This window comes from Protopterus annectens, chromosome 7.part0, assembly GCF_019279795.1.
Source record: "Protopterus annectens isolate FY-2018-M chromosome 7.part0, PAN1.0, whole genome shotgun sequence".
Classification (NCBI taxonomy): Eukaryota; Metazoa; Chordata; order Ceratodontiformes; family Protopteridae; genus Protopterus; species Protopterus annectens.
Genome location: NC_056739.1, coordinates 119,934,711 through 119,960,337, shown reverse-complemented (window position 1 = coordinate 119,960,337; position 25,627 = coordinate 119,934,711). Strand labels below are relative to the sequence as shown.

Sequence of the window (25,627 nt, the reverse complement as noted above, 5' to 3'; positions counted from 1 at the left end):
TGAAAACAGTTTTTTACCTATTACTAGTCAATGCACTGTTCATTACTGCTTTAGTCCTGATTCATGACGTCCCAGTGTTACACGGTCTAGGCTCTAGGACTACAGCCAGTACATGCAGCGTGTTCACCCTTGCAGGGTTTTTCTCCTTTCACTACAGTGGTGCAACTGTGGAGATGATATGCTGTAGGGGTGTGACAGTTAAAGTCTGACAAGTGTGGTACAGGACTTTGCCACCCTGCAAACAATTTGTGTTAGCATTGTATGGTGCAGCATGTTGGTGTGTTATGATGTCAGTTTCTTGTGACAGGCAAATCAGTTTAAGTCTGCTTGGGAATTATTTTTCTAAAAGGAATAATTAAAACATAGAAATTTGCCAGTATAATTTTCAGGCAATTTTTTTTTTCAGAACAGAAAGTCAACAATCCAGCTTACATTCCTTCTTGAACTTTGCTCTGATTGCATATTGCTTTTAGGAAATAATGTTGCATCCTGTGTTTTGAAATGTTGTAACTTTGACTATCCAGCAGTAAAAGGCATCACTTACTTTTATGAAGTACTAAAACAGCAGTACCAAAGAAGCATCTGTTTTGTATTTATTAGAAGTAACCCACTCTTCAAAGAAGACACACCCATTCACGCACCCACCTAGCTGCAGTCGAGTGACGTTTAAAGACATGCAGGTAGGTGCGTGCATGAATAGGTGTGCCTTCTTTGAAGGTTGGGCGTCGGGCTGGCAACTTGGCACCATAAAAAAATCCACTGCCAATCATTAGCGGACCGGAGTTCCGCTGTGGCGACCCCGGGAAAACCGAAAGACATTACTAGAAGTAGACATAATATAATCGTGGTTTCAAGATAAGACACTTTAAACATACTCTGGGATCCACTTTATAAGTGTTCACTATGATTATTTCAATGGATCAGTTTTCAAAGCAAAACTATTTTATGTCTTATCAAGAATCCATCAATTATAGTATACATCCCTTACTGAAAACTTTCATAATGCATGCTTTCAGGGCCTGGAAATTGCTGTGAAGGTGCCATCTTTTTCACAATATGTCACCATTTGACATATCTTAGTGTTTCCAGAAAGATAATAGACCTACACCTGAAAGTATATTTAAAATAATTTTGTTCTACAAGAATATTAATGATTGCAAAAAAATTGCTTACAGTGCCAATGTTCACTTAATAAGTTGCACATAAGAACACAGCAGCTGAAGATGCATACATTATTTATTAGTACTCTCACAAATTTAACATAGTGCATATTCACTTTGATTCTGTTTTGCAGGGTTACTTCAGATAAGCTTTTCATTCAATTAACAGCTAAATTAAACTTAAAAACTAAGAAATCTTTTTTGCTAACTACAACCACATGGCTGACATACCAGCATAAAATATACAGGCAGGAATCATTCCTTCTCTACATCTCAGCAGTAAAATTAGCATTTACAAGATGTAGGGACCCATTAGTGGCACCTGGTGACCAACATGGGTTAACTATGTACCAATGACCTTCTGATGAGTACTTTATAATGCAATTTGTTTAAAATTATTTTCGACGAAATGTTACACTGAACTCGCGTCTAGTCTGAACTCACTATTCCGCCCCTTAACCCTCAGTGTCACCTGCTAGCAGTCTGTCTCGCATTCTAGTTTCACTGCTCCTGACACATTGTCAGACTTCAACGTATCAACTGTTTTCACTTCATTGGTACCAAAAACAGCTCATTTTCATATTCGCATTTAGCAACATGAAAATCCTCTTGTTTTTGCTTATGTGCACCTTAGCAAAATGTCCCACTCTAGTACAGACTCTACATGACTTATAAAAATCGGGCAGTGTTTTGTCAGTCTTATGGCCACAACTATTACATAAAGACTGAAGTAATACTATGCATTCCTCTGTACTCCGTTTTGAATCCTCGCATATCTTTCTTATTCAGAATTATTACTGTTGCTATACATATTGACTTTATTTCTAGTTTCTTAATATGCAACATCAACAAAACCTGCTGGAGAGACAGGTCTGTCTCTCAGGGGCTGCTCCATTTCTGGAATAGACTTCCCATACATGTCAAACTCAAGTACCTCGCTGACCCTCTTCAACAGCAACCCTGACAAGTGGATGAGAAACCAAAAATTTGTCCTACGGGTTCCACCTGTGTCCCTCATTGACAGGAGCCACAGGTGCTGACTGAGGGTTTTTTTGGGGGGATGGTCTCTTGGCTAGGCTTGTAAGGGCCCCAGGACCATTAACCTAGTAACCTCCTATGATCCTATGATTATTTGACCTGCATTATATTCTGCAAACTGTTTTAATCAGTTAATTCTTATAATTGTATACTAGTAATATAACTTGCTTCACAGATATCCAGAGCTTTACCTCAGTTTCTCTTAACAGCAAGCCTCTTATGTCATAGATTCCTTTACTACTATTTCATCTCAGTAACAGAAGATGTGGTCTAGCCTTATTAAAGTGTACAATCAATCTAAAAACTCTGTTCCACATCACACAGACCATTATAGCTATATTATTGGCATTAATGATATATGATATTCTCCAAGATGCAACATTCTTAGACTATGTTAACACTATGGAAGTACAAGAGACAAAATGCTTACATGGGGGTGTATGCGAGGGTTTTGTGTCTTTTCAATTGCTTAGTAACTCAGTTTTTGGGTTGCTGGTTTTGGTCCAAAGCACCATATGAACTAGCATTGTCTTCAACTGGATTTTCTAGAGTTGACACATGGTGAGTTACTGAAGGCAGAAGATAAGCTCTGCTACCTGCCCAAAGGTATATATACTGCAGAGCATCTTCATGGCATTTCCATGTCTTCATTCTGGTGGTAGAGATCATGTGAACTGCAAGAAAATATGTACAAAAAGCAGCAAAAAAACAATGATGGTGTTAAGGATGAACCAAGATAAAAAATGGAAAATGAATAAGTCCGAGTCAGATGAACACGCATCCTAATTCTGTGGGACCAACCCTTCTTGGTATCTGCTTCTCATATCTTCAAGCAGAAAGACAAGACTTCTGGATAACAAAGTTAGTAGATGACTGCAAACTGAGGGTTGCTGTTAAGTCACCCTGTAACATACGATCCTTCCTCAATAAACTGTCTCTAATAAACTCTTGAGAAACTAAAAATTGGCTCAAACAAAATGCTATAAAGTGTATTATCCAACTGTCCTGGACATCCTATTTCTTCAAAAGTCCAGTAGCTCCACCAATACAAGAAGGCCTCAGTTCATAGACAGGTAGGCACAACCCCATTCCTGTCCCCAATGGCATCCTCACTAACAATAACCAAGGGGATACCTTCTTCACCCTTGTTCACCAGTACTTGGGTGCCATAAGCCTTGGCCTACACAGCACCTTTGGACCCAACTGATATCAACCTGGCATCAGACTGTGAGGTGTGGCCTGAGTCATGGTGGCCACTGAAGGGGTCACAACAGGGGACACAAGCTCAATAAGCATCAGACCTAGGGGCTACAAATGTGCCTCACTTGCACTGGTGACATCATGCTTTGTCAAGGGCCTGGGCAAAGAAATGTCCTCTGTGTCTGTCCCCAACTTTCTTCTCCATCAGACATTTTCTGGAGACAAAGGCCTGTGAACTGGTGGACACTAAAGTGCGGAAAGGGCAATATGTAACTGGTGGGACTCGGCCCTATGCTTTGTACTTTTGGAAATGAACCTAGTACAAAACTGACAGCAAGCAATGTCATGCTCTGGGCTTAAGCAAAAAATGCAATGAATATGGAAATATTTGAGAGGAACCTATTTCCCACAAGAAAGGCAATTATTAATTTTCTTAAATCAAAAAATCATTCACAAAGAAAGAAGAGAAAATGTCCCCAATGTGTACTTGTCTGAGGTGTCTGCAAACTCTGGTAATTCAAGCCGACTGATGGACTGAAGACACTAAAGAATATGTTGTGAAGTATCAGACTACATGGCAAGAAAGAACTGAAGATAGCATTAGTGGATGCATCTTTTATACCGCGATGTCCAGATATTGGAAAGCACAGATGTCCAGCGGCTGGGAGATGGTGAAAAGACTCTGATATCTGGGCTGACTACAGGCTTCCGCATGGCAGGAAGATGAAAGAATTAGTACTGCAACACTGACTACAATGAAAATATAATAAGACAACTTTTCCAAAACACACAGTACATGGAAATCACAGCCACAGCTAAAGAGAGTTTAGAACATTAGAAAAACAGCCTCACCTCCCATACTATATAACAGGTCTTTTCTGGGTGCCACTCTCACCTCCTGGAGGAACAACTGGGCTGGCACACTGTCCCCAGCAGGACGAATGAATGGGTCAGTTGTATGATCCAGGGGAGACTTGATGGTTAATGAAAATGTGGCCACAGAGTGACCAAGTAAACAATGAGGAGACACTGCTGTTGGCTCAGCAGAAACCAGAGGAGCACCTGGAAGAGCAGAGTATTTATTTATTTATTTATTTACTTACCAGGTAGGTGCACTGAACACCCAGCACCCTTATTCTTGTGCGATTCTGACCCAGGTAGGTACATCAAAGGGTGCAGAGGGAGGTGGCAGACTGAACACAAACCAGGATGACACAAAGGATGGTGATGATGTAAGCAGCAGACATACGACACCGGGTAACAGAGTTCCAAACAAACATCTAACCAAATGTTACACACAGCATCATGGAACTTACACAGATAACAGGTAAGCCACTTCAAAACTAGAAGAGCTTGCAAACATTCCCATGGAAGTGACAATTAAACTGCAGTCGGTGGGGTAACTTCAGGTATGTCAGTGAGGTGGGATAAAAAAGAAAAACAGCGAGACAGAGAGTGTGTGTAGGCAAGTAAATAGCAGCAGCTATTAGGATGAGTAAAAAGTCTTTCGGCTTTTCCCGGTTAGGGGTCGCCACAGCGGAACTTTAGTCCGCTCATGATTGGCAGTGGACTTTTACGGTGCTGAGTTGCCAGCCCAATCCCCAACCTTCAAAGAAGGCACGCCCATTCATGCTCGCACCTACCTGCATGTCTTTAGCGTCACTCGACCATGGGGAGGACATGCAGACTCCACACAGAAGGTGCTCCAGTCGAGAATTGAACGGGAGAAGCTCTTGCTGTGAGGCGACAACGCTAACCGCTGCACCACCATGGCAGCTATTAGGATGAGTGCAAGGCAATAACAAGTGGAATAAGGACACATTTCCAGATGTTCATGTAGGAGTTCATAGGATAGGCCAGAGATTTTCCCACCTGTATGCCAGTAGACTTGGTAGATAAGACAATATTGCTGTGTTCCCTACACATAAGTTTACAGTGACTTTGATATTTTTTTACTACATCTACATCTATGTATTTCATAAATTAAATCAAGAAAATGTTCAAATATGTATTAGCCAACTAAATTATATCTCTGAACCAAAAAGAACAACACACATACCTGCCTCTGTCTCCAGCTTGTGATACCTGATCACTAGCGGTAGTGACATTTGTCAAGGTCACGCCCTCATTGCCTTTCTTTACCTTCTCCCGTTTTGTAATTGTATGTGTCAAGTCTGGGTTCCATTCCTAGAATAAAAAAAAAGACAGAAGAAAAACAAACCATCAGCTGTCAGGCAATCCCACTGATTCTGTACATGAGGGTGAATGCTAGTTCTGAGGTACTGTGACATTTATCTGAAGACATCACTGTCACCAGTGGAGACAGAACCAAGTACCAAATGTGTCCTGAAGCATGTGAATCAGCTAGATCAAGTATCAGCGATCCAGCTAGCTGTTCACAGCATCTCATGCCAAAAGAGGGTATAGACTTCCGCCAAACGGCTTTGTGGCTTTGTTTTTACCCAGGCATCGCACAGCTGCTCTGTAAACACAGTGGTAACCCCACATCTTAAAGTATAGCACTGAGGGTATGAGGAAATGACATGGATGCCATGGAAGAGGAAGAGTTTAAACTTTGAACCAGCTGCCATACTCCACACAGGCTCACTTTGGGCTTTCTCAGGCCTACATGATTTGTACAACAGACTTTGGCCTTACTGTTCGTCTTTCAAAAAGGAAGTTCTATGGCCTGCCAGCCCTTTCTGAGACCAGGGTGAATAGGATTCATTCGGCAACACAGCCATGAATGAGCTGGGGAGGAAGAAGAATGAAGGAGCTTGGCCCACTCACTTTTTTTTTTTGGGGGGGGGGCTATAAGTTCTTGGTAAGCACATGGGGATGCAGTTTCTCTGGGGGAGGCCACAGAATCCTCCCCCATGCTGTGATGTAATGGACAAGGCTGTTAGCTGTCAGTATTTCTTACAGAAGTGAAGGATGACTAGAGCAAACATTCCACTGCACACCCCCTTCCCTTGGACAAACAGGCACCTGTGAAGGCATAGGGTCACCAAGCAAAAAAAAAAAACTGTAATGGACAATGATGATTGTCTAAATGGTGGCCCTTCTTGAATGTCTCTCACCTACAGTGATGAGGGAGCAAATGAACTAACATTGGGCATTTGGGTAAAAATAGCAAAATAAAAAATGATTTGAAAGGAGACTGTTTTACTTTCTTATTTCCCCATTTAAATGCCCCTGTATGAAATGGTTTATTCAAATGACATTTAAACCCCAGAAACCCAAAATGATCTGCACCACAAATGCATGCAGAGTTGTGTTATAAATGATGCGTGTTGCCTCACAGAGGAACAAATCTGTGCTCTCTGTTCTATTAAATCTAAATTGCTGAATAGCACTGTCAGCAACTGACAAATCCGTTGTTATTTTGTAGAGGCCAAGCTTCCCTGCACCACATATTTGGAGGTAGACACACACTCTCCCCAGCTTATAATGACTAACTCTACATTCACATGGGAAAAAAGATAATGTGTCTGATCTGAAAGCAGTTTCCAGTCTCATTTAATGAACTGGCACAAGCGGAATTGTCCTTCAAACTGTTGACAGGTTCCTTTTTATAAAATGTATCTAGAACCACAAAATTCCTAGAATACTGCCCAAAATAAGGTGGGGGGTGACACACTTTTAAATGATGAGAAGATAATAAACTGCAGGAATGTAACATGAACTGCTTGCTACAACATTTTGATAAAGGCAACTGTGCTCTTAGATAGTAGTTCATATACTAGTTTCACCTATCAACCCATATCCAGACTGCTCAGAGCTGCTGCTCACATCATGACTATTTGTTTAACAGATTACACCTGGGGTGGGACTGCAAGTGTGAAGCAATGAGATACATGCACGGCATGGAAAAATGTGTGCTACAGTGTTAATAGTAAAGGTGTCACCATGTCACTGCTGCAAGTGTAGGGCATCACAGTGGCTCTGTGGGAAGTATAGTGCTACAGCCACCAAGAGAAAGGCTCTTAAAAGCACTAATGTTGCTTACCAGCAGAATGTGTCATTGTACTTTAATGCTACATTACAAGACTACCACAGCAAAGCTTAAAGACATCACAAGCATCTCGTGGGAATTTAAGCATTAGTAATAGTATCAAATCAAAGGTTAAAGGGCATTATGAACTCTCTCATAGGAATTATCACATATCTTGTTAAATAGGCTCCTTTACTGGAGATTATGGCTACCTTACAGACACTGCAAGGTTAAGCCCACATCCATGATTTCCTGCAAATGGAAGGTGATAAATGGAGGGACAATGGGTTAATCAGGACTCTTACAGTATTCTCCCCACTTCTGTTACACAAGCTCCTCTGTAATACTGCATACAGAGCCTAAGTAACCAAAGCTACCACTGCTACTGCTTAAAATACTTGCTCCAAATCCAGGAAGAAAAAGTCTTTTTGTTTACCAGGTTAGTCCCACTATGCAGAGACTGTTTTCCAGGGGTAACCACGGTGGATTTCATACTGACTATGGGAAATGCGGTTGAGTCAACCCCATTGTACAAACACACAGACCTTTCTGTACTACTGTACTGTTAAAAAATCTGAATTTTTGGTAAGCCATTCCTGGTTATCTAATTGTTATAAATAAAAAAAATAAATGTTCATTTCGGACTGTCATATATTTACATTAGAACTGCTGGCAAACAAAAATAAATAAATAAATTTGCTAGATGGTGATGAGAAAAAGAGAAAGTCCTAATACAATGTGGTGAATCAGACCATTTCATTTACTGAAGAAACTCCACAATGCAGAGGAACTGATCCTCTGATGGCAGCACAGGAGACCCAGGTTCGATAACTGCTCCGGGCTCCTGAGGAGTTGGCTGGGGGTGAACAAACAAGTTGCATTTTGCTAGTTTACTTATCCAGGCAGGAAGGGAGAATGATGTAGTGGGTGCTGTAAACTTCGGTAAAGAGCTGGGGGGGGGGGGTACAGCACCCACAAAACAAACTGAGGATGCACTGGCAGACATCGTTGGGATTTTGTAGGTGACTTGACATGACTGCACAATGTGTACATGGAACAGGATTAGCGGTAGATAAAAACAGACCAAATTCTCCATGACATCAGGATGACACTGCAGTGAGGTGTACTGAACTCCTCTTCAGCCCTGAAGATAAGATTAGGTCCACTGGAAAAAAAGTCCTGGCCTCACCCAATTTCTAACCAGTTTTTGAGCTGGATTTTTGCAGATGTGATACTAAACTTGCACAGTAGCTGGACCCCCAGTAGGCTTATTATGTGCCACACATTTCTGCCTTCCTTTGATGCTGAATATGTACCTTTACTCAGGATGACCAAGTCCTGGACAAAGAATACTGCTGTAACCGGCCTGCTCCACATGAGGTGGAGCATCTGGTCTGGGCACCTCCTAGGATGGCATAAGGGCATGTCCACACCAGCTTAGGAATTAATTACTTCTGTTCCACAGTACTTATATCCACATGGACTGCTAATGAACACTGCATGTTCATGTACTTCATAGCTTTACCTTAAGCTAATGCAAATACAAAAGCAAGCCCCAAATCCAGGTTAAAAGCTTTTTGTTGACCACGTTAGTCCCACTATGCATAATCTGTTTTCCAGGAGTAACCAAGGTGGAATTCATACTGACTTTGGGAAATGTGGCTGAGACATCAGAAAAAGCTTTTACATTACAAGCATACAATACCAAGATCGTATTATTATGGGAGCATTTTCATTTTTTATTTTGTGTCCTACTGTGCAAGAATCTTGAAAAATGACCTGCTGACTTTCTGACGCAAATAATGTTTTGTATTCATCTTGAAAGTATAGGCATTAACTGTGTTTGTTATGGAGTGTTTCAGTTGGGACACTACCTGAAACTCAGGAAGATGTTTAGGGACAGACAGATTTGTGTAAGTGCTTCACAATAAGGTGTTGGAATGAAATGATTTGTGGCAGAAATTTAGAATGAATTTTATGATAGACTATTATAATTGCTGAATTTTCTCTGTGATAATGAATGAGTTTTCGACTGTAACAAAAAATGTATAAATACCTACTGTTGTTTCAGTAAGTGCTATGAGGCCTTTGCCATCCACCAAAGCTGCAAGATGTGGTCTCACTTTATCTACAGATTCAGGAGGCTGGCATGCTGTAGGGTCAATGGAAAAGAGAGGCAGCTTAAAGTTTTCTGCAGTCTAAACTGCATCCAGAGTTATGAGACATAATCCTTGCTTCTGTCATGCTGAAAAAGTGCTGTAAATGTTAAATGCTTCCACAATTTATGGAACAGCTATCGTCTCAACCTAAACACTGCCATCTAGTGGCCAAACAGCATCAGTGTTTCTACTAAGAGTAGTACACCGATGAATAAAATGCTGTTTACACAAACACTGAAGGTCTCTCAATGTTGTTGTGTCTTTCGGCTTTTCCCAGTTAGGGGTCGCCACAGTGGAACTCTTGTCTGCTAATGATTGGCAGTAGATTTTTACGTGCCGAGTTGCCAGCTCTGACGCACAACCTTCAACGAAGGTACGCCCATTCACGCATGTCTCCACACAGAAGACGCTCTAGCTGAGAATCAAACAGGACAACGTCTTACTGTGAGGCGACAATGCTACTGCAGCACCACCACCGCAGAGCCTACTGAAGGTCACTCAATGAAATGGCTATATGCCAGAAGAAGTGTGCTGGTTGTTATTTGATTAGTTAAGGCACATTGTACTTTAAAAGGTTGTAATGTGCTATGCAGTAGTACGTCTCATCCTCTTAGAGCAAGAAATCTGGACAAAGCCATAAATAAAAGTGGGACAAAGGCCCAAAAATAGGGACAATTTTAAGACATTGCTCTTACAAATGTATAAATTTGATAGAATAACAGGTTTTGGATTAGCATGAATTTTCTGAAGGATGTGAAGTCTGAAACTCACATTTCTGGCATTATTTTCTAACTGCGGTCTGTAATGATTTACCACTAATTTGTCAGAAATCCACAAGTATATGAAAAAAACAGACTAAAAACATGAGGCCAAAATCTAGACATTCTGTGAAAATCTTTACAGTTGAGAGGTATGTGTACTGTAAATAAATCAGCACATTCTGGTACCATCTGTTTCCCCTACTCAAGTGGGACACTATCCCGTGGAGGGTAGCAAGAATCTTGATGGTTTTTATTTGTGAGGCTTGCTCCACGATTTTTATAGGAGTGCTCATAGGGATACGATGTACGTCACTGGGTAATGTCTGTCAGGCGTATGGCACTGTATGTGGTTAGATACTGTCTTGTCAGGTGTATAGTACATCTCTTCCTGTCTGTCAGAGATACTGTGCATGTAAATAGTTAATGTCTCATGGGGATATGATGCACCATCCTATCTGTCAAGAGATATGGTGTACGTCATCTGTAGTATTTGCCAGGGATATGATTTATGTACTCAGGCAATGTCCATGTGTCTTACCAGCTAATATCTGTCAGGAATACAATGCATGCTGTCAGATAATTCTACCACAGAGACAGTATATTTATTTTAATTATTAAGTTATTTACATTTTGTTGGCTGGGTTATCCTTACTGGGCACAGTCCATTTTCAGAGGATACCCAAGAAAATTAAAACAAATGATATGAAAGAAAAACAGACATACAATTTCACAAGTATAGTAACATGTAAGCTTAGACAATACAGTAGTACTGGAAAATTACATAGCAATATACAGGCTGTACAGTAAATAAAACATACAATTAATAAAAGTAAAATACAGATGACTATCTCGTTAATAGCTGAACATGAATCATACAGGATTGGGCAAGAGATATCGCAGCATCCGCTGCAGGACTACAAGATTCGGTAACAGTTTCTACCCTACAGTGATTAGGCACTAGTCCTAGGGGTCCAGACACATAAGTCAATTTTTATTTATTTGTGCAATATATACTTACATATATTCCAAGTGTAATATGTATTTATTATATCCATAGTCAGTATTATTTAGCTCACTCAAGTGCAATATTAGTCAAATAACTTAGGCATTTCAAGTCGTTTTGCAGTACTTTTAATAGGGTAGTTAATTTAACTCAGGGGAGGGTATTCTTTTCGTATATGAGTGTTGGTAAATGTCTCTACTCTTTCTTGCGTGTATCGGGAGTAGTATTGCATTTGTTAGTTATGTTTATCCCTTTACTTGTATGTGCTGTTTCGCTTTCCTTTCTAATCTCAAGAATTGAGCTGATGCACGAAATTTCACTTAGGCTACACGTTTGTAATTCTAAATGACAATAAAGTTTACTTTGATTTTGACAAATATCACAGTTAATTGCAAGACACAAAATAATAAACTGTTGCATTTAGGACATATTATCTCACTGAAGAGAGTTTTATATGAATTTTTCAAAATTGTGAAGTCAGTGGTTTGCCTTGTTTCAGTTGGTAGTGAGTTAACTCACCATGCTTGCTAGGAAAATAAAGGAATCTCCCAGTTTAGGGAGAGGTGTTGAGTTTGTGTTGTAGATTATATCATTTCTTGAGGATTTGAAGGTTCTGTTTGTTTTGTTCATCTGCAGTACTGAATGGAGAGCAGAGCAGTAATAGCTGAAGAGACTTTCGTAAGTGAAAGAAAGGTGAATCTAGGGAAGTATGTTAGTTAAAGACATCCATTGTAGCTTGTTAAAGATACTGTAAGTGTCAGCATTAATTCAGGGTTTTCTGGAAAAGTTTGGATACAGACTTAAGTGTACCAATAACACAAAAACTGTATAAGGCACCTATTTTTCTGATTATTTTACTCTGTGATAGTGTGTTGTAAGCATATACGCATATTATCAATAGCTATACCTAATTATCTCTAACAATCTACAGCCTGAATAATGGTATTTTAATTGTGATATGAAAGAGGAAATCGTACTGCCCTTGTAGCTAAAAGACCATTATGTTTTTCTCATTCACAATAAGCGTTGAGTCATGTAACCAGTGTTGAGTGTTTATCGAATGCGGCATGAGGGGCATAACTGAAGTTATGTTAGTGTCTCTACATAATTGTGAAGTCATCTGCATACATACTTGTACAGAGGTGCACTCTCTGGTACAAATCGTGAAGACTAATGGTGTAAGAATAGAATGTAGGGGCCACCAATTTTGTACAATGTGGACCAATTACAGATTGCAGTTTATGTTCTATCATTTTACTAGCTTGTGAACCACTGAATTACTTACTGTATGTGCGTCGGCACCTTAAAGAATTCTTTGTAATAGCATGTTATGATCAACAACCTCAAATGCCTTTGAGAAATCTATGAATAGGGCACCTGCCACATTGACTTTGTCACATTCAGCTGCTGATAATTTATTATTTCAACTAGTGCTGTCTGAGTGCTACAACTGTGTCCAAATCCATGCTGCATGTTTCTGAATTTTGTTGTGTCGGTTTATGGAGTTGGTAAGTTGGATGTGTACTACCCTTTTGACGATTTCAGAAAGATGACTAAGAATATTCCCACACATCCCTGCAGGTCAACTGCCAATCTGTCATTGGTAGTTCCATCTCCAACACCAGTTGGACTAACACTGGCAGGACACAGTGCATCACCTAAAACTTTGCCAGGTTACCTTAGCCCCTCTATCTTACTCACAACGCCATACATCTAGTGACCCATCTTTAGCCATATGTTAAAGTCTGTCACATCACCAAACAGCCCCAGCCTACCAGTGTTAGTTGCAGCTATTTCTGCTAGCTTCAAGTGTAAAAGGATGTTTTTCCAATCTACATTCAAGTCATATTTTTCTCCTCTTGTTTGGAATCTTGCTGTTATTTAGTCTCAGGAAAAATACAGATGGGCTGCTCAGCTCCTCTCAGTTTCTAACTCAGCACAGCTCCTCGTGGTGTCCTGCAGAGTGATCCAAGCAGCAGAGAGACAAAAGAGAGACTTTAAACAGATAAAGTATTTTTTTCTCTGCTTTCTAACTGCGACTGCATTTTCTCACCGAAAAGCGAGTTTCTGGCTTACCTAATATCTCAAAAGCATTGTTTTTTGTATCTTAACTGTTTTTTGCACTTCTAAAAGTCATTTTTGTGTTGTTTAACTGTTGTAGGTTACACACTCAAGTGTGCTAGCCGTTTAAAACATTTACAGTGTTTCCTGTTTAAATTTATGTTGTTTCTGCTAAAAAACAAAAAAAAAACCAAAAAAATATCCTTGTTTCCCACCTTTTCTAAACTAGAGTAGTCCAGATTTCAAGTTTGCTGAATTCTGGGCTGTGGTACAGTTCCTGTGTTGCCCATATCCTTATTTGGATAGGAGGAAGCTTCTCTGTTCACCAGTGAGAGTGGGGAGCTTTGAGCAGCATATCTGTCCCTGGAGGAGTGGTCCCAGCCCAGCAACTAGTAGCTTATTGGCCGTTTTGGGCTAATTCCTATCTCTTTCTAGCTCCCTGCCTTAAAATCTGTATTTGCGTGGTTTTGCACGATTTTGCACACCGCGCAACATCACACAGCGCTGTTTAAGCAGTTTTAAACTATTCCCGGCTCCACAAAGTCTGCTCTTCAATCTTTCCCTTAGAACTAATCAAACTCTCAAAGTAAGCACTCAACCTTCCTTCTACAGCCCAGCATTTGCTCACATTTCTCAGTATAGCACTAACATACTATAGCACTACACCCCCTTATACTACCTAGAAGTACAAGGCTCCCTATTCATCCATTCCGGACAATCAACAAAACAGTTCTTTAAACTATCCAGGCATGTCCAAAGTGCAGTTTCAGGTATACTCTCCAGTCCAGCTGGTGAATCTGGGAATCTTGAGGCAATGTTACAATTGCCTTATGTACACAGACAACCCTCTCCTCCTTCAAACAAACTCAAATGTATGTGAGAGATGCAACTATACAGCCAAACTGGAGGCCGAGCTCTCCCAACCCAAGACTGGCACAGTCAGTCAGGAGGAGAAGGAAACCACCCGCATCACACATCCAGTCTCACACAGACCAATTGTATCAGAAAACAAGACACATAAACTCACAAAAACATACTCGGAGGCTCTAAATAAAAATTTGCCAAAGCAGCAGAGACCTCCAAAGTAGACATCCAAGCAACTGTTACCACCTAACAACTCTCAGGTATCACATACTTCACAAAGTCAGTGTGCCACACAGTCGCAGCCCTTAAGGCTAAATAACACACCAAATACACTAGTAATAGGAGACTATTATCAGGCACACTGATGCTCTGCTCACCAGACTGAACAAGGAGAAGGTCACTGTAAGCTGCTTGTCAGGAGCCAGAATCCACCACATAACACAAGCACTCAGGTCACTTCACAGCAGGTACAAATATGACTCTGTCATTGTCCATGTTGGTGTGAATGACCTGAGACGTACCTCCTTGGACTACATGAAAAGAGACATAGAGGAGCTCTCAGATCATGCAGCCCAGGCCGGTATGACCCTGACCCTGAGTAGCATCTTGCCCTGACCAAGAATGTTGCCTCAGTATAAGGACAAAATGATCAATTTTACCAATTGGCTAAGCTATTGGTGTCATTCAAGGGGATCCAGTGTCTGTCAGCCTGGGATGACATGCTCGACAAGCCATGCTGCTTCTCTAGGGACGGCTTGCGCCTGTCACCCTTAGGCTTCCGAATACTGGCTAAGGCTCTTGCCACCCCCATAGTGCCTTTTTTAGGCAAGGCTCAAAAGACAAACCCACCTCCATAGAAAATACAAGAAACAAAAAACTAAGGGTAATGCTACTCAACGCCAGAAATCTAAACCTCAAGATGCACGCACTCGAGGCACTCCTTAGTATGGAGAAAATCGATATCTGTGCAGTAACAGAAACCTGGTTCAAGGCTTCAGAGAGCACCCCAGCACTACCAGGATATAACTCATACCATTCTTTTCGGCCCCAGAACTCCGACCTAAATACTAAAGGCTGGGGAGTATCCATTTTCATCAAGGATACCCACACCTCCAGATTAGTGGCACTGCAGGATGCATTGGAGACCATCCATGTGCAACTAACAGTGGGCAAAACTGCTTTTCAGTTTTTAGCCTGCTACAGATCACCCACCTTGTCCCAAGACCCCACTCGGCATTCCTGAGAACGTTGGAGAATATGAAGGTCTCACCAAACACCATGTTATTGGGGGATTTCAACTACCCAAACATTGACTGGGAAAACTACTCAAGTCCAAACTCCTTTGCCCAATGGTTCCTGGAATTTATAAATTTAAACACCATGGAACAACTGGTCATCACTCCCACAAGAGGGGACAACATATTGGACCTGGTCATCACCAACATGGGGGCTCAATGTTCCACACCAGAGGTAAACCCCTCGTTGGTAAGATCAGACCATAAACTAAACACTATGGACATCCACATCCTGACCCCACCCCCAGCCAAAGAAACCACTGTGAAAAACTTCTCAAAAGCAAATTTCACACTTCTCAAGACCAAGGTAGAGAACTTCAAAGCACCTGGGCTAATGGAAAATGCTACCCAAAATGCAGAATCCTTCACAAATGCATTCTATGAGCACCTACAGGAATGCATGGATCATGCCCATCCCAAGTAAAACCAAGACTCACTCCTCCAAAAACAGGAGACCAGTCTGGTGGACCCCGGCCATAAATAAACTTTACAACAGAAGGAGGAAACTATTACATGATAGGGCAAAATCCCAAAAAGGGAAGGCATCCCTGATCAGTACTAGCAAGAAACTTTGATCCCTCATTAAATCATCAAAGGCTAGCTTCGAAAGAAAAATTGCCAAAGATTCTAAAGATAATCACAAGGCTTTCTTTAGCTATGTCAAGAATCTGGGTGATAACTCCCAAATCTGCTCTGAGCTGGTGCAAAAAGGCACAAAGTACACTGAACCCACTGACATTGCCAACATCCTGGCGGACAGGTTCAGTGCAAACTTTACCCCCCAAAAGGACCAGTGTTTATCCCAGAGGTATGCAGTCCCCCTGACATCACAGACACACAGGTGAAAGCAGCCCTTTCCAAAGTAAAAAACACAGCATCAATGGAACTGGATGGCATCCCGGGCTGAGTCTTACATGAACTCCAAAAAGAACTAAACCCTCACATAAATTCACTGTTCCAACTCAGCCTCACCACAGGTTATGTACCCGAAGAGTGGCGTACAGCAACGGTAATCCCACTCCACAAAGGGGGCACCACAACGGATCCCGGGAACTATCACCCTATAAGCCTGACTAGCCTGGTCTGCAAGGCTATGGAGCGCATCATCATGGATCTCATAAACAAAGACATTGGGAACCTCCAGACACTTGATCCTACCCAATTCGGCTTTGTTAAAGGCAGATCATGCCTCCTAAACCTAGCTGACTTCTTCAAAACAGTTACCAAAGCCATAGATGAGGGAAAGGCAGTCCACACAGCCTACTTGGACCTCACAAAGTCCTTCGACACAATACCCCACTCTGGTATCATAAATAAGCTTACCAGCCTAAATATCAACCCATTCTTCACAAGATGGGTTGCAAACTGGCTCAGGGATAGAACTCACATGGTCAGACTTGCGGGTGCCATGTCTGACTCTAAACCGGTTACAAGTGGTGTCCCCACAGGGCTCTGTCCTGGGACCCCTCTTGTTCAGTATATACTTCTCTGAGGTATAGGCAAGCACGGGAAGACTGTGGCTGACCAAGTTCGCAGATGATTGCAAACTGGGAGCCATAATTGACTCTCTGCCTGACACAAGCATCCTCCAGAAGGGTCTTCCGGAGATGGATACCTGGTGTCAGAACCATGGCCTCAAGCTAAATGCCAAAAAATGTATAGTCATCCCCTTTGGGAAAAACAAAGTGCCCACAAACTACCACATAGGAGGTAATCCGCTAAGTACGGAAGAAGTAATTAGGGATTTGGGGACCCAAGTAGATAGTAACCTCTCCTTTGACAATCACATTGCCAAAGTGGTTAGAAAAACCTTCTATATAGCTCACCTAATCACAAAAGGGTTCACATCTAGATCAAGAGAGGTCATTGTGCCCCACTACTCATCACTCATCAGGCCCATAATTGAGTACAATGCCCCATTTGGGATGTACATTACCTGACACCTGCAACAGCTGGAGAGACCGCAAAAGTACCTCACCAAGAGGATGGTGGGCCTCAAACAGATGCCCTATGCAGCTCGACTAAAGAAACTCCAGCTCTACTCAGTTGCTTACCGCCTACTCAGAGGCGATCTCTGCCTGACGTACAAGGCCATGTCTAACCCGGAAGTGATGGACACGCTCCACCTCAAGAAAACCAAATCCATTAGAACTACACGCTCCAGGGATTTAAACCTCAGCACAGCTATAAATAGGACATGCTGGAGGGATAGATTCATATCCCAGAGGCTTCCCTCGCTCTGGAATAGAGTCCCGGTCCATATTAGGCAGAGCCCCTTGCTGACCCTCTTCAAGAGAAATCTTGATGAGTGGATGGGAAATCGTAAATTCACTCCTGGGATCACTTCTATGGCCCTCCTGGACAGAGGCTCAGGAATCTAGTCTAAAAGGGAGGCGAAAGCCAACATATTCTGGCTAGGCTTATAAATGCCCTAGGGCAGATAGCCTAGTACCTACCTATGAACTTAGGCATTTTCTGTAGCTTGTGGTGTTATCAATTTGTGTTTAAAGTTTTGTCTGTAAAGCATGCTTAGGATGGAAAAGGAGGACTCCTAGTTCTTCAAGAAATTAAGTACTGGGCCAAAAATACTGCCTCAGGATAACCCCCCAAATGTGTTACGCATGCAGATGAAGAACATTTTTCTGAAGATTGACAGATTTGTGGCATCTTTAAGCTCTCCAACATAAAGGACAGAAACAATCAGTGGGAGCTGGGAACAACTCTATCCTCCCCCTGCTGGGTCCTTATGAGTTTTCCCAAGGCCCATTCCCCCAAACAAGCTAAGAAAAAGTTGCTAAGTAGGATTCCTTGCATGGTGTTAAGAAGTTAAGGATGCTAAGGAAAATGTTTTTGCTGCATCTGTTTCTGCTCAGGATGCATTACTGATAGAACCTGCTCTCCTAAAATCTAAGAATACTGAAGGAGTAGCTCTAAGCTAAGTGTTGCTTCCATCATATCTAAGCTGGAGCCTTGCATTCCCACTTCTCTCATCTTCAGTATCTCTGTGGTCCCATACATCTGTGTTTGTCTAGTTGGATTACAAAAAGATGTGATAAGTGTTTTTTAGCCTACAACAGATGTCATTCCAGGTGTCTTCCTCCTCTAGCATCAGGAGCACCATGTAATCTTCTCTGCCCACATTTCCTAAACTGGTTCTTGAAACATTCTCAAAGGAGTCAGTTCAAGCCCCAATTCCCTTGAGGCCCTCAGCCAACCTGTCACTGTTCAGTGGCCCATTCAGGGTCAGTACCCTCAGTCTCAACAGATCCAATGTCAACCTTCCTCTAGCAATGATACTTCTGATCTCACGCCTTCATGGACAGTAACACGAAAGTAAATCTACCAAGGCTGTCCTCAGTCCATCCCTTTCATGACCAAGGATTCTAACATCAATGTCAGCCATTTTATAATGACGGTCAAGACCACCGACCCCCCACTAGGCTGCCATTACTGTGGCAACCTTGACGGCTAACATTGACACTGGTCTTGAGTCTGAGGTCAACCTTTTTGACTTAGGTCTTGAGTCCGCTATTGTTCGGCAATGATTCCTTGGGGTTAGTGGCATCAGTTTTAGTCTTGAGGCCAATACTGGTGCTGATTTTGACAATGCAGGCTTTTCAGTATGAGCCACCCCTCACAATGAATTGCACTATGGTCCACAGACTCCTTCAGCTGCTGCTACTAACGTCCACCACCCTCTATCCCAGACCTGAGAGGCTAGGGGAGCCTTGGCAGGATATAGTACATATGTCCAGCTCTCAGTCTTTCCTTGGCTTCATACCTGCTAATCTGAGGACAAGAATAAGTGCCACAGAAAGTTCTTGGACTCTGTCAGTGAGTACCCAACCCAGTCACCCTAGACATTGACAAAGACCATGAGGTAGAGTCTTCCACTCTTCTGCCTGATGATTCTATGTTCAGGATGATATTGGAATTCATCTGAGGAAAAAAAAAGGCCCCATGACACCCACATTGAGAAAGAACACATCCTTGCTGAGGTCTACAGGCCACCCACTTCAATGGGTCAATTAGTTGACTAAAACATTCAGGTGGTTACACATAATGGGTGGAAAACCCCCCACATGGCAGCACCTGTCCTAAAGAGTTCAGATATCTTCCAGTCTCCCACGGACTGTCGATGCTGGTCAGAATATTCTTTGATTAACTCCATAATTGTCTTGACTACTCTTAAGAAGGCCTCTAAACCTCGGGACAATGCTAATCATCTTCAGAGTCGTGTGTGATGGACAGACTGAGGGGAAGCATGTGTTTTCATCATCCTCTTTCTTCATGAAGGTGTTAAAATGCACAGAGTTAACTGACGAAATGCTTTGCACCCTAGAAGAGTTGGAAGACGGTAACCTGTAAACCGGACTGCAGTCCTCACTGTCAACCCCTGCCTAAGTGGCTTAAGAAAAATGTATGGCCAGTTTCACATATGCCCTTTTTGACAGGACCTTGCTGTTCAGACCTGCAGTAAAACCCAAGTTAGAGAAGCAGGGGCAAGAGAGGGCAATAAACTCTCCAAGGCTGGAGTTAGTTTCCAGGTGCTTCAGCCTCCTTTTTCTCAGAATCAGCAGAGACAGTGTCACATTTAGTTGTGGAGCACACAACATAACAGCCTTCAAACTTTTGGCAAGGGTTGCAAAGGCCACAGCAACTCAAGAATGGTCAAAGTCTGAGTGGAGAAGATATTTGTCAGAGCAACTACAGGTACAATGATCCTTCTTCAAGAAGATGTTAGTCTACCCCCCTCTGCACTCCACTGTTCCATGTGGCAGGCTATCAACTGCAACAGGTGGGTCAGGTAAACAGTATCCAGAGGTTGCCCTATCCTCTTTTTGACCATCCCAAAGCCACAATCTCTCCCTGTCCTGGACATCTCACCCCACCAGAAAGCAGTGGCCAAATTATAGGTCCACAGTCTGCTCTTAAAAGAAACCATCCAAAAGGACTGCCAGGAAAGAAAGGCAAGTCGTTTAGTTGAGGTTCTTTTTGGTTTCCAAGATGACAAAGAACATTAGAGGCCAACTGTCTGTTTATGCAGTTTAAATTAATACATTTGCAAAGGGCCTTTTACACAATAATGGTTCAGTCTATCTTCTCTGTCTGTCTGAAGGAGACAGAATATGCTCTTTGGACCTCATTGATGCATATCTACATATCTGATTGCAAGGAAGTCTTGAAGTTTTTTTCTGGACATAGACCAGTTGTATTCAGTTCTGCACACTGCTGTTTGGTCTCACCACAGACTCTAAGTTATTCACCAAATGGCACTGGATCATAGGCAGCAAAGCTCCAGAGTGCAACTGACTCTTAGCAGCCCCAACTATGAACAGTATGATTCTCTCAAGGGGTTCATCTCTTCAACTACTTCAGTCAAAAGCCATGACGGTGAACTTTACATAATTTGCTGATGTCCACACAGTGAATTACCTTCACATTCTGTAATGATGAAAATTTCTTCCACAGGATCCAGTTCTCGTAGTCTGTTCTGCAGGTCTTTAACTGATGCTGGGCAATTCTGTTCAGGCCAGTCCCTATCTTTGTGCAGTGCGCCTCATGGTGTCCACTTTATTTACAGTAAGTCATGCCAGATCTCCAATCAAAGTTCTTCAGTGGACTCTCAAAGTTCAGTGTGACCAGCTTTCAGATCCACTGGATGCTTAGATCAAGATATCCAGGAACACAAAGAGCACATAGCATGGTGGACTAGTGAGTCCAATCTCTCTCTCTCTCTCTCTGCAGACACTTCAAAGCCCCAGTTACCCTAATAACTGTGACGACAGATGCCTCTGCTCTAGGATGTGTGTGTGTGTGTGTGTGTGTGTGTGTGTGTGTGTGTGTGTGTGCGTGCGTGCATGTGTGTGTGTGTGTGTGTGTGTGTGTGTGTGTGTGCGTGCGTGCGTGTGTGTGTGTGTGCGTGCGTGTGTGTGTGCGTGTGTGTGTGTGTGTGTGTGTGTGTGTGTGTGTGTGTGTGTGTGTGTGTGTGTTGGGGGGAGGTAAATTACTTCAAGTTCTTAGTCAATTTCTACAGCGACTTTTTGCAGAGAAGGGCTGTCCTTACCACTCTGCAGGCCATCCAAGACTCCTTTCTGACCAGTTTCATTTCCATCCACTTTGACCATATGACAGTAACTTTGGCACATAAACAATTGGGGAAACCCATTCCTCTCCCTTTTTGGCAAGGTCATGAGAGTATGGGAATTGTCCTTTTCCTCCAATCACCTTCTCATTACGTCTCACCACCCATAACGATGCTCCATAAGTGCACAGAGGCTTTTCCATCACTGGAGAAGCTTTACTCTGACCTGTTGCATTGCTGACCAACTACAAATTCAGCACCTTATTTCTCTCTTGGGAGAACACTCCAGAGAAAAATTCATCCAGAAGTGGACCCCAGGTCTCTTCAGCTCTTTTCCCCCATTTCTAGTTATCCCCAAGTTTCTACAGATGGTCAAGTTCTGCAAGACCAAAGTGATCCTGATAGAATCTTTTTTTTGGCCTCCATAAGCGGGGTTCCCTCTGCTCTGCTCTCACCAGTTGGGCATGCCTTTCTGTCTGAAGCCTTCCATAAATCACATCTGTCAGCCATTCAGCAAGCCTCACTCATTCACTCCCTTGTACTATCCCCTTGGTTTGTCCAGTTCTTTGACTGTCAGAGACTTTCGTACCTCGAGAAAGTGGTTCAGATACTTACCTTTCTAAACACCAGGTACAAAAAAGATTTACTGCATCAAGTGGACTTATTTTTCTTTATGAATTGCTGTCACAGGGCTAGATCCCATTGCATCCCCTATCTTTGATATCTTGGAGTATTTTTTGCAGGTTTTTGACTCAGGACTTTTTCTACTAAGGGCTGCCTGGCAGGATTACCAAACCTTCACCAAGGTGACAAATTTCATCTCTTTAGCTTCAATCAACGTCTGCAAAACCTTCACAGGAACAGGGGACAACTTCTTAGTTTGGTCCATCCTCCTGTCAAGTCTATGATTCCTCCTTGGGACCTGTACTTTGTCCTGGAAAAGTTTACCCTACATATTTTTGAGCCTGCTTCCTCCACTGACTTGTACATCTTTCATAGAAACTGCTGTGGTGATGCTGCTCCAAAAGGGTGGTCCCACCACGAACCCCAGTAATCATAGACCCATCAGCCTTACAAGTCTTACTTTAAAGCTATGGGACAAATAACTGATCTCATCAATTTAGATAGCAAAACTATCACTAGGCGAGACCCTCAGCAGTTTGGCTTCATCCAAGCAAGAGTTGCCAATATCCAAGCTAGAAGGATTTCTGAGAGCCAAGCCTTATTATTTGGAGTTTCAAGGCAATTTAGACTCATGACTATCAACACCTTGCCAATATGCACCCTTAAGCTGTGCCTCCTTTCTCAAGGAGGGCTAGACCAGTTAGTCCTGGGGTAAATTTAAGGGTATCTATGCTGTCATCCAGATTCGGCTTGAAGGACGATAACATAGTGCACTGTTTACCCTGCAGGGTCACAGGGTCAGCTCATTCCAGAGAAGGAGTGAATCTCTAGCTCTCAAATGCAATCTGTTAGTTTGCTTGTGAATATTTAGGCCCTTGGTTCTGAGCCATTAGACTTGCAGAGGGTCTCTAATGGTATGGTATATGGGACACATATCACCCCACAAGACTCTTTAAGATATTGACTAAATGGATAGAGCTTCTAGCTTCTTCTGGCAGCTCATGTCTTTAAGCCAGAAATCTTCGTTATTAGGAACCTCTAGGGCTGCTCTAGTTGTTTTATATCTGCAGTGAGGCACATCCCAAAGTGCGCACTGCACACTTTTATTTGCCTAATTAGTACTGACTATAAGGGAATGATATCTTTGGATCTGGATGCTGCACCCTTGGATATTACTTATGCTAAGTACATGGGTTTTCTGACTACAGTTGCCACATTGTGATAACATGACAGTGAAATGTCAATCTAGGTATCTAGATCCCTGGACACATTATTGTATTGTCTATACTACACTATATGTTAAGGGTAGGGTAGGCATGGATTGTTTGGCAAATCAAATTATACTGTATTTTTGCATGTAATTTAAGTCCATTTTCAATACACCAGGTATTAACTAAAGTAAGTTCTTTCTGAAGGGTACAGGTGTCAGAAGGTGTCTTGACAATAATTCCCAGTTTGCACTCATCTGCAAACTTAGTTAACCAGAGATCCTGGTTCTCACTTTGGCAGTCAAACATATAAATGCCAAAAGAAGGGAGTCCCAATACCGAATCCCCGGGGGACTCCTCTGGTTACTGTTATTTTTTCAGATGAAGCACTTGCCACATGAACTATGTGGCTTCTGTGTTTTAGCCAGTTTATTATCTGTCTTACTATGTTGGGCTGTATATTTAAAGTATTTAGCTTACTGAAAGAGCCTGCATGGGGTATGATTTGAAACATTTTGACTAGATTATGATGCACTCTGTGAACATCATGCCCAAAGTCAACCCTTGAAGACGTTAAAAAGATTTAATAGGCAAGCTCTCCTGCTGATGAAGCCAAACTGTTGATGGTCTAGACAAATGATATTTTTACATCATAATTGATGAGATCAGTTATATCTTCCACAGCTTTAAGGCAGACTTGTAAGGCTGATGCATCTATAATTACTGGTGTTCAAGGTGTGACCACTTTTTTTGGAGCGGCATCACCACATCAGTGCACCGCAATTCAGGAACAAGTCTTGTGGCTAAGCTTATGCTAATATTTGAGGAGAGATTCATTGAGGGCATGTTGTTATGTCTCACAGAGGAAGTATATGTCGTCTTTGAAAGCACCTTCAGAACATAGCCCTTGGTGATAACACATGATGCGAAAAAGTCTGAAATATGTACATTTTAGACATATATTTTAGGGTTAAAATTTGTTTGAACATTGATGATGTCTGTTGAGTGGTACATTGTCCCATTTACAATAAGTTCTAAGCATTGTTGAGTTGATGATGTCTGTTGAGTGGTACATTGTCCCATTTACAATAAGTTCTAAGCATTGTTGAGTATTATTCCTTAGTTTCCTAACAAGGTTAAAGGAGATGCTGTAGTTGTCCTTAACTTCAGAAGCGAGCGTAAGCTCATGCTTTACCCTCCTAGTTCTAACAGTATTGTTAAATTCCCTGGTAATGTTTTTATGCTATCCTTGTTTCAAGGAGTTTTGGATCTGCTGTATAATTTACAGAATGTTTTTCTCTTGCTGAAAAGTTTATTTATGTTTGTGGATCACAAGGGTAGCTTGTTTCTGAATTTCCTATTGTATTATGCTCTGGTAGGGACTTGTAATTCAATGCATAGATTTCCTCCGTGAAGCTGACCGGTGAGTCAGCATCTGAGCTGGTCCTTTCATAAGTGAATTTTGAGATTTCATCATATAATTTTATGAGATTTGCCTGTTTAAAGTCCTTCAAATTCACAGATGTTAGTTTTAGAGGCTTTTCAGATTTGATGACAAATGTTGCAAGTTTACGTATAGTCTAACTTAAATGGGGGAAGGAGATACAGGGGGAATAGTGCATGTAACATAACTGGATTTGAATTTTGGAGAAAGGCACATGCTAAATTATTTGTAGAGACAAAGTGGGTTAATTCTTGTTTGTGGAGCAGTGCATGGGTTAAACTATTTAAAGTAAGTGGTTTTGTGGGAGAAGTAAAGTGGTATTTCGTAAGTTACGTAAGAGAGCAATAGGGAGGTTGAGAGCAGCAGATTACAGAGGATTGATTTAATAAAAGCAGCCACCCAGGTTCCAATGCTGCTCCACACAAATGACTGGTACGTACTGGCAGATAAAGCAGTGATGGGGTTTCACAAACAAGTCTCAATGTGTAGTGGACCACGAAGTAGCTCAAAAAGTCGAATATTGACACGGTGCAGCTTGGGGGAAAATTGCTCAAGGATGCAGAGGACAATCTCAAAAATGTCTTTAGAGAATAGTACAGATATAAGGCAAACAGATCGAATTACTTCTATCTACACAACGCATGCTGCAACCCCAATATGCACAAAGCAGCCCCACTTAGGAATGCCAATTTTTAAAACAAGTACAAAGGATTTAAAAAAAGAAAGATCTC

General features: G+C 41.9%; 1 protein-coding gene across 2 annotated transcripts in view; it reads right to left on the bottom strand.

Moving 5' to 3' along the window:
• PACSIN1 (protein kinase C and casein kinase substrate in neurons 1) overlaps nucleotides 1–25,627 on the bottom strand; it is a 1,250,130-nt gene that overhangs the window by 144,533 nt on the left and 1,079,970 nt on the right. For both annotated transcript variants that reach the window (XM_044076554.1, XM_044076555.1), the window contains exon 8: nucleotides 5,458–5,585. In XM_044076554.1, the coding sequence (XP_043932489.1) occupies nucleotides 5,458–5,585 (128 nt within the window). The remainder of the gene's footprint in view (nucleotides 1–5,457; nucleotides 5,586–25,627) is intronic.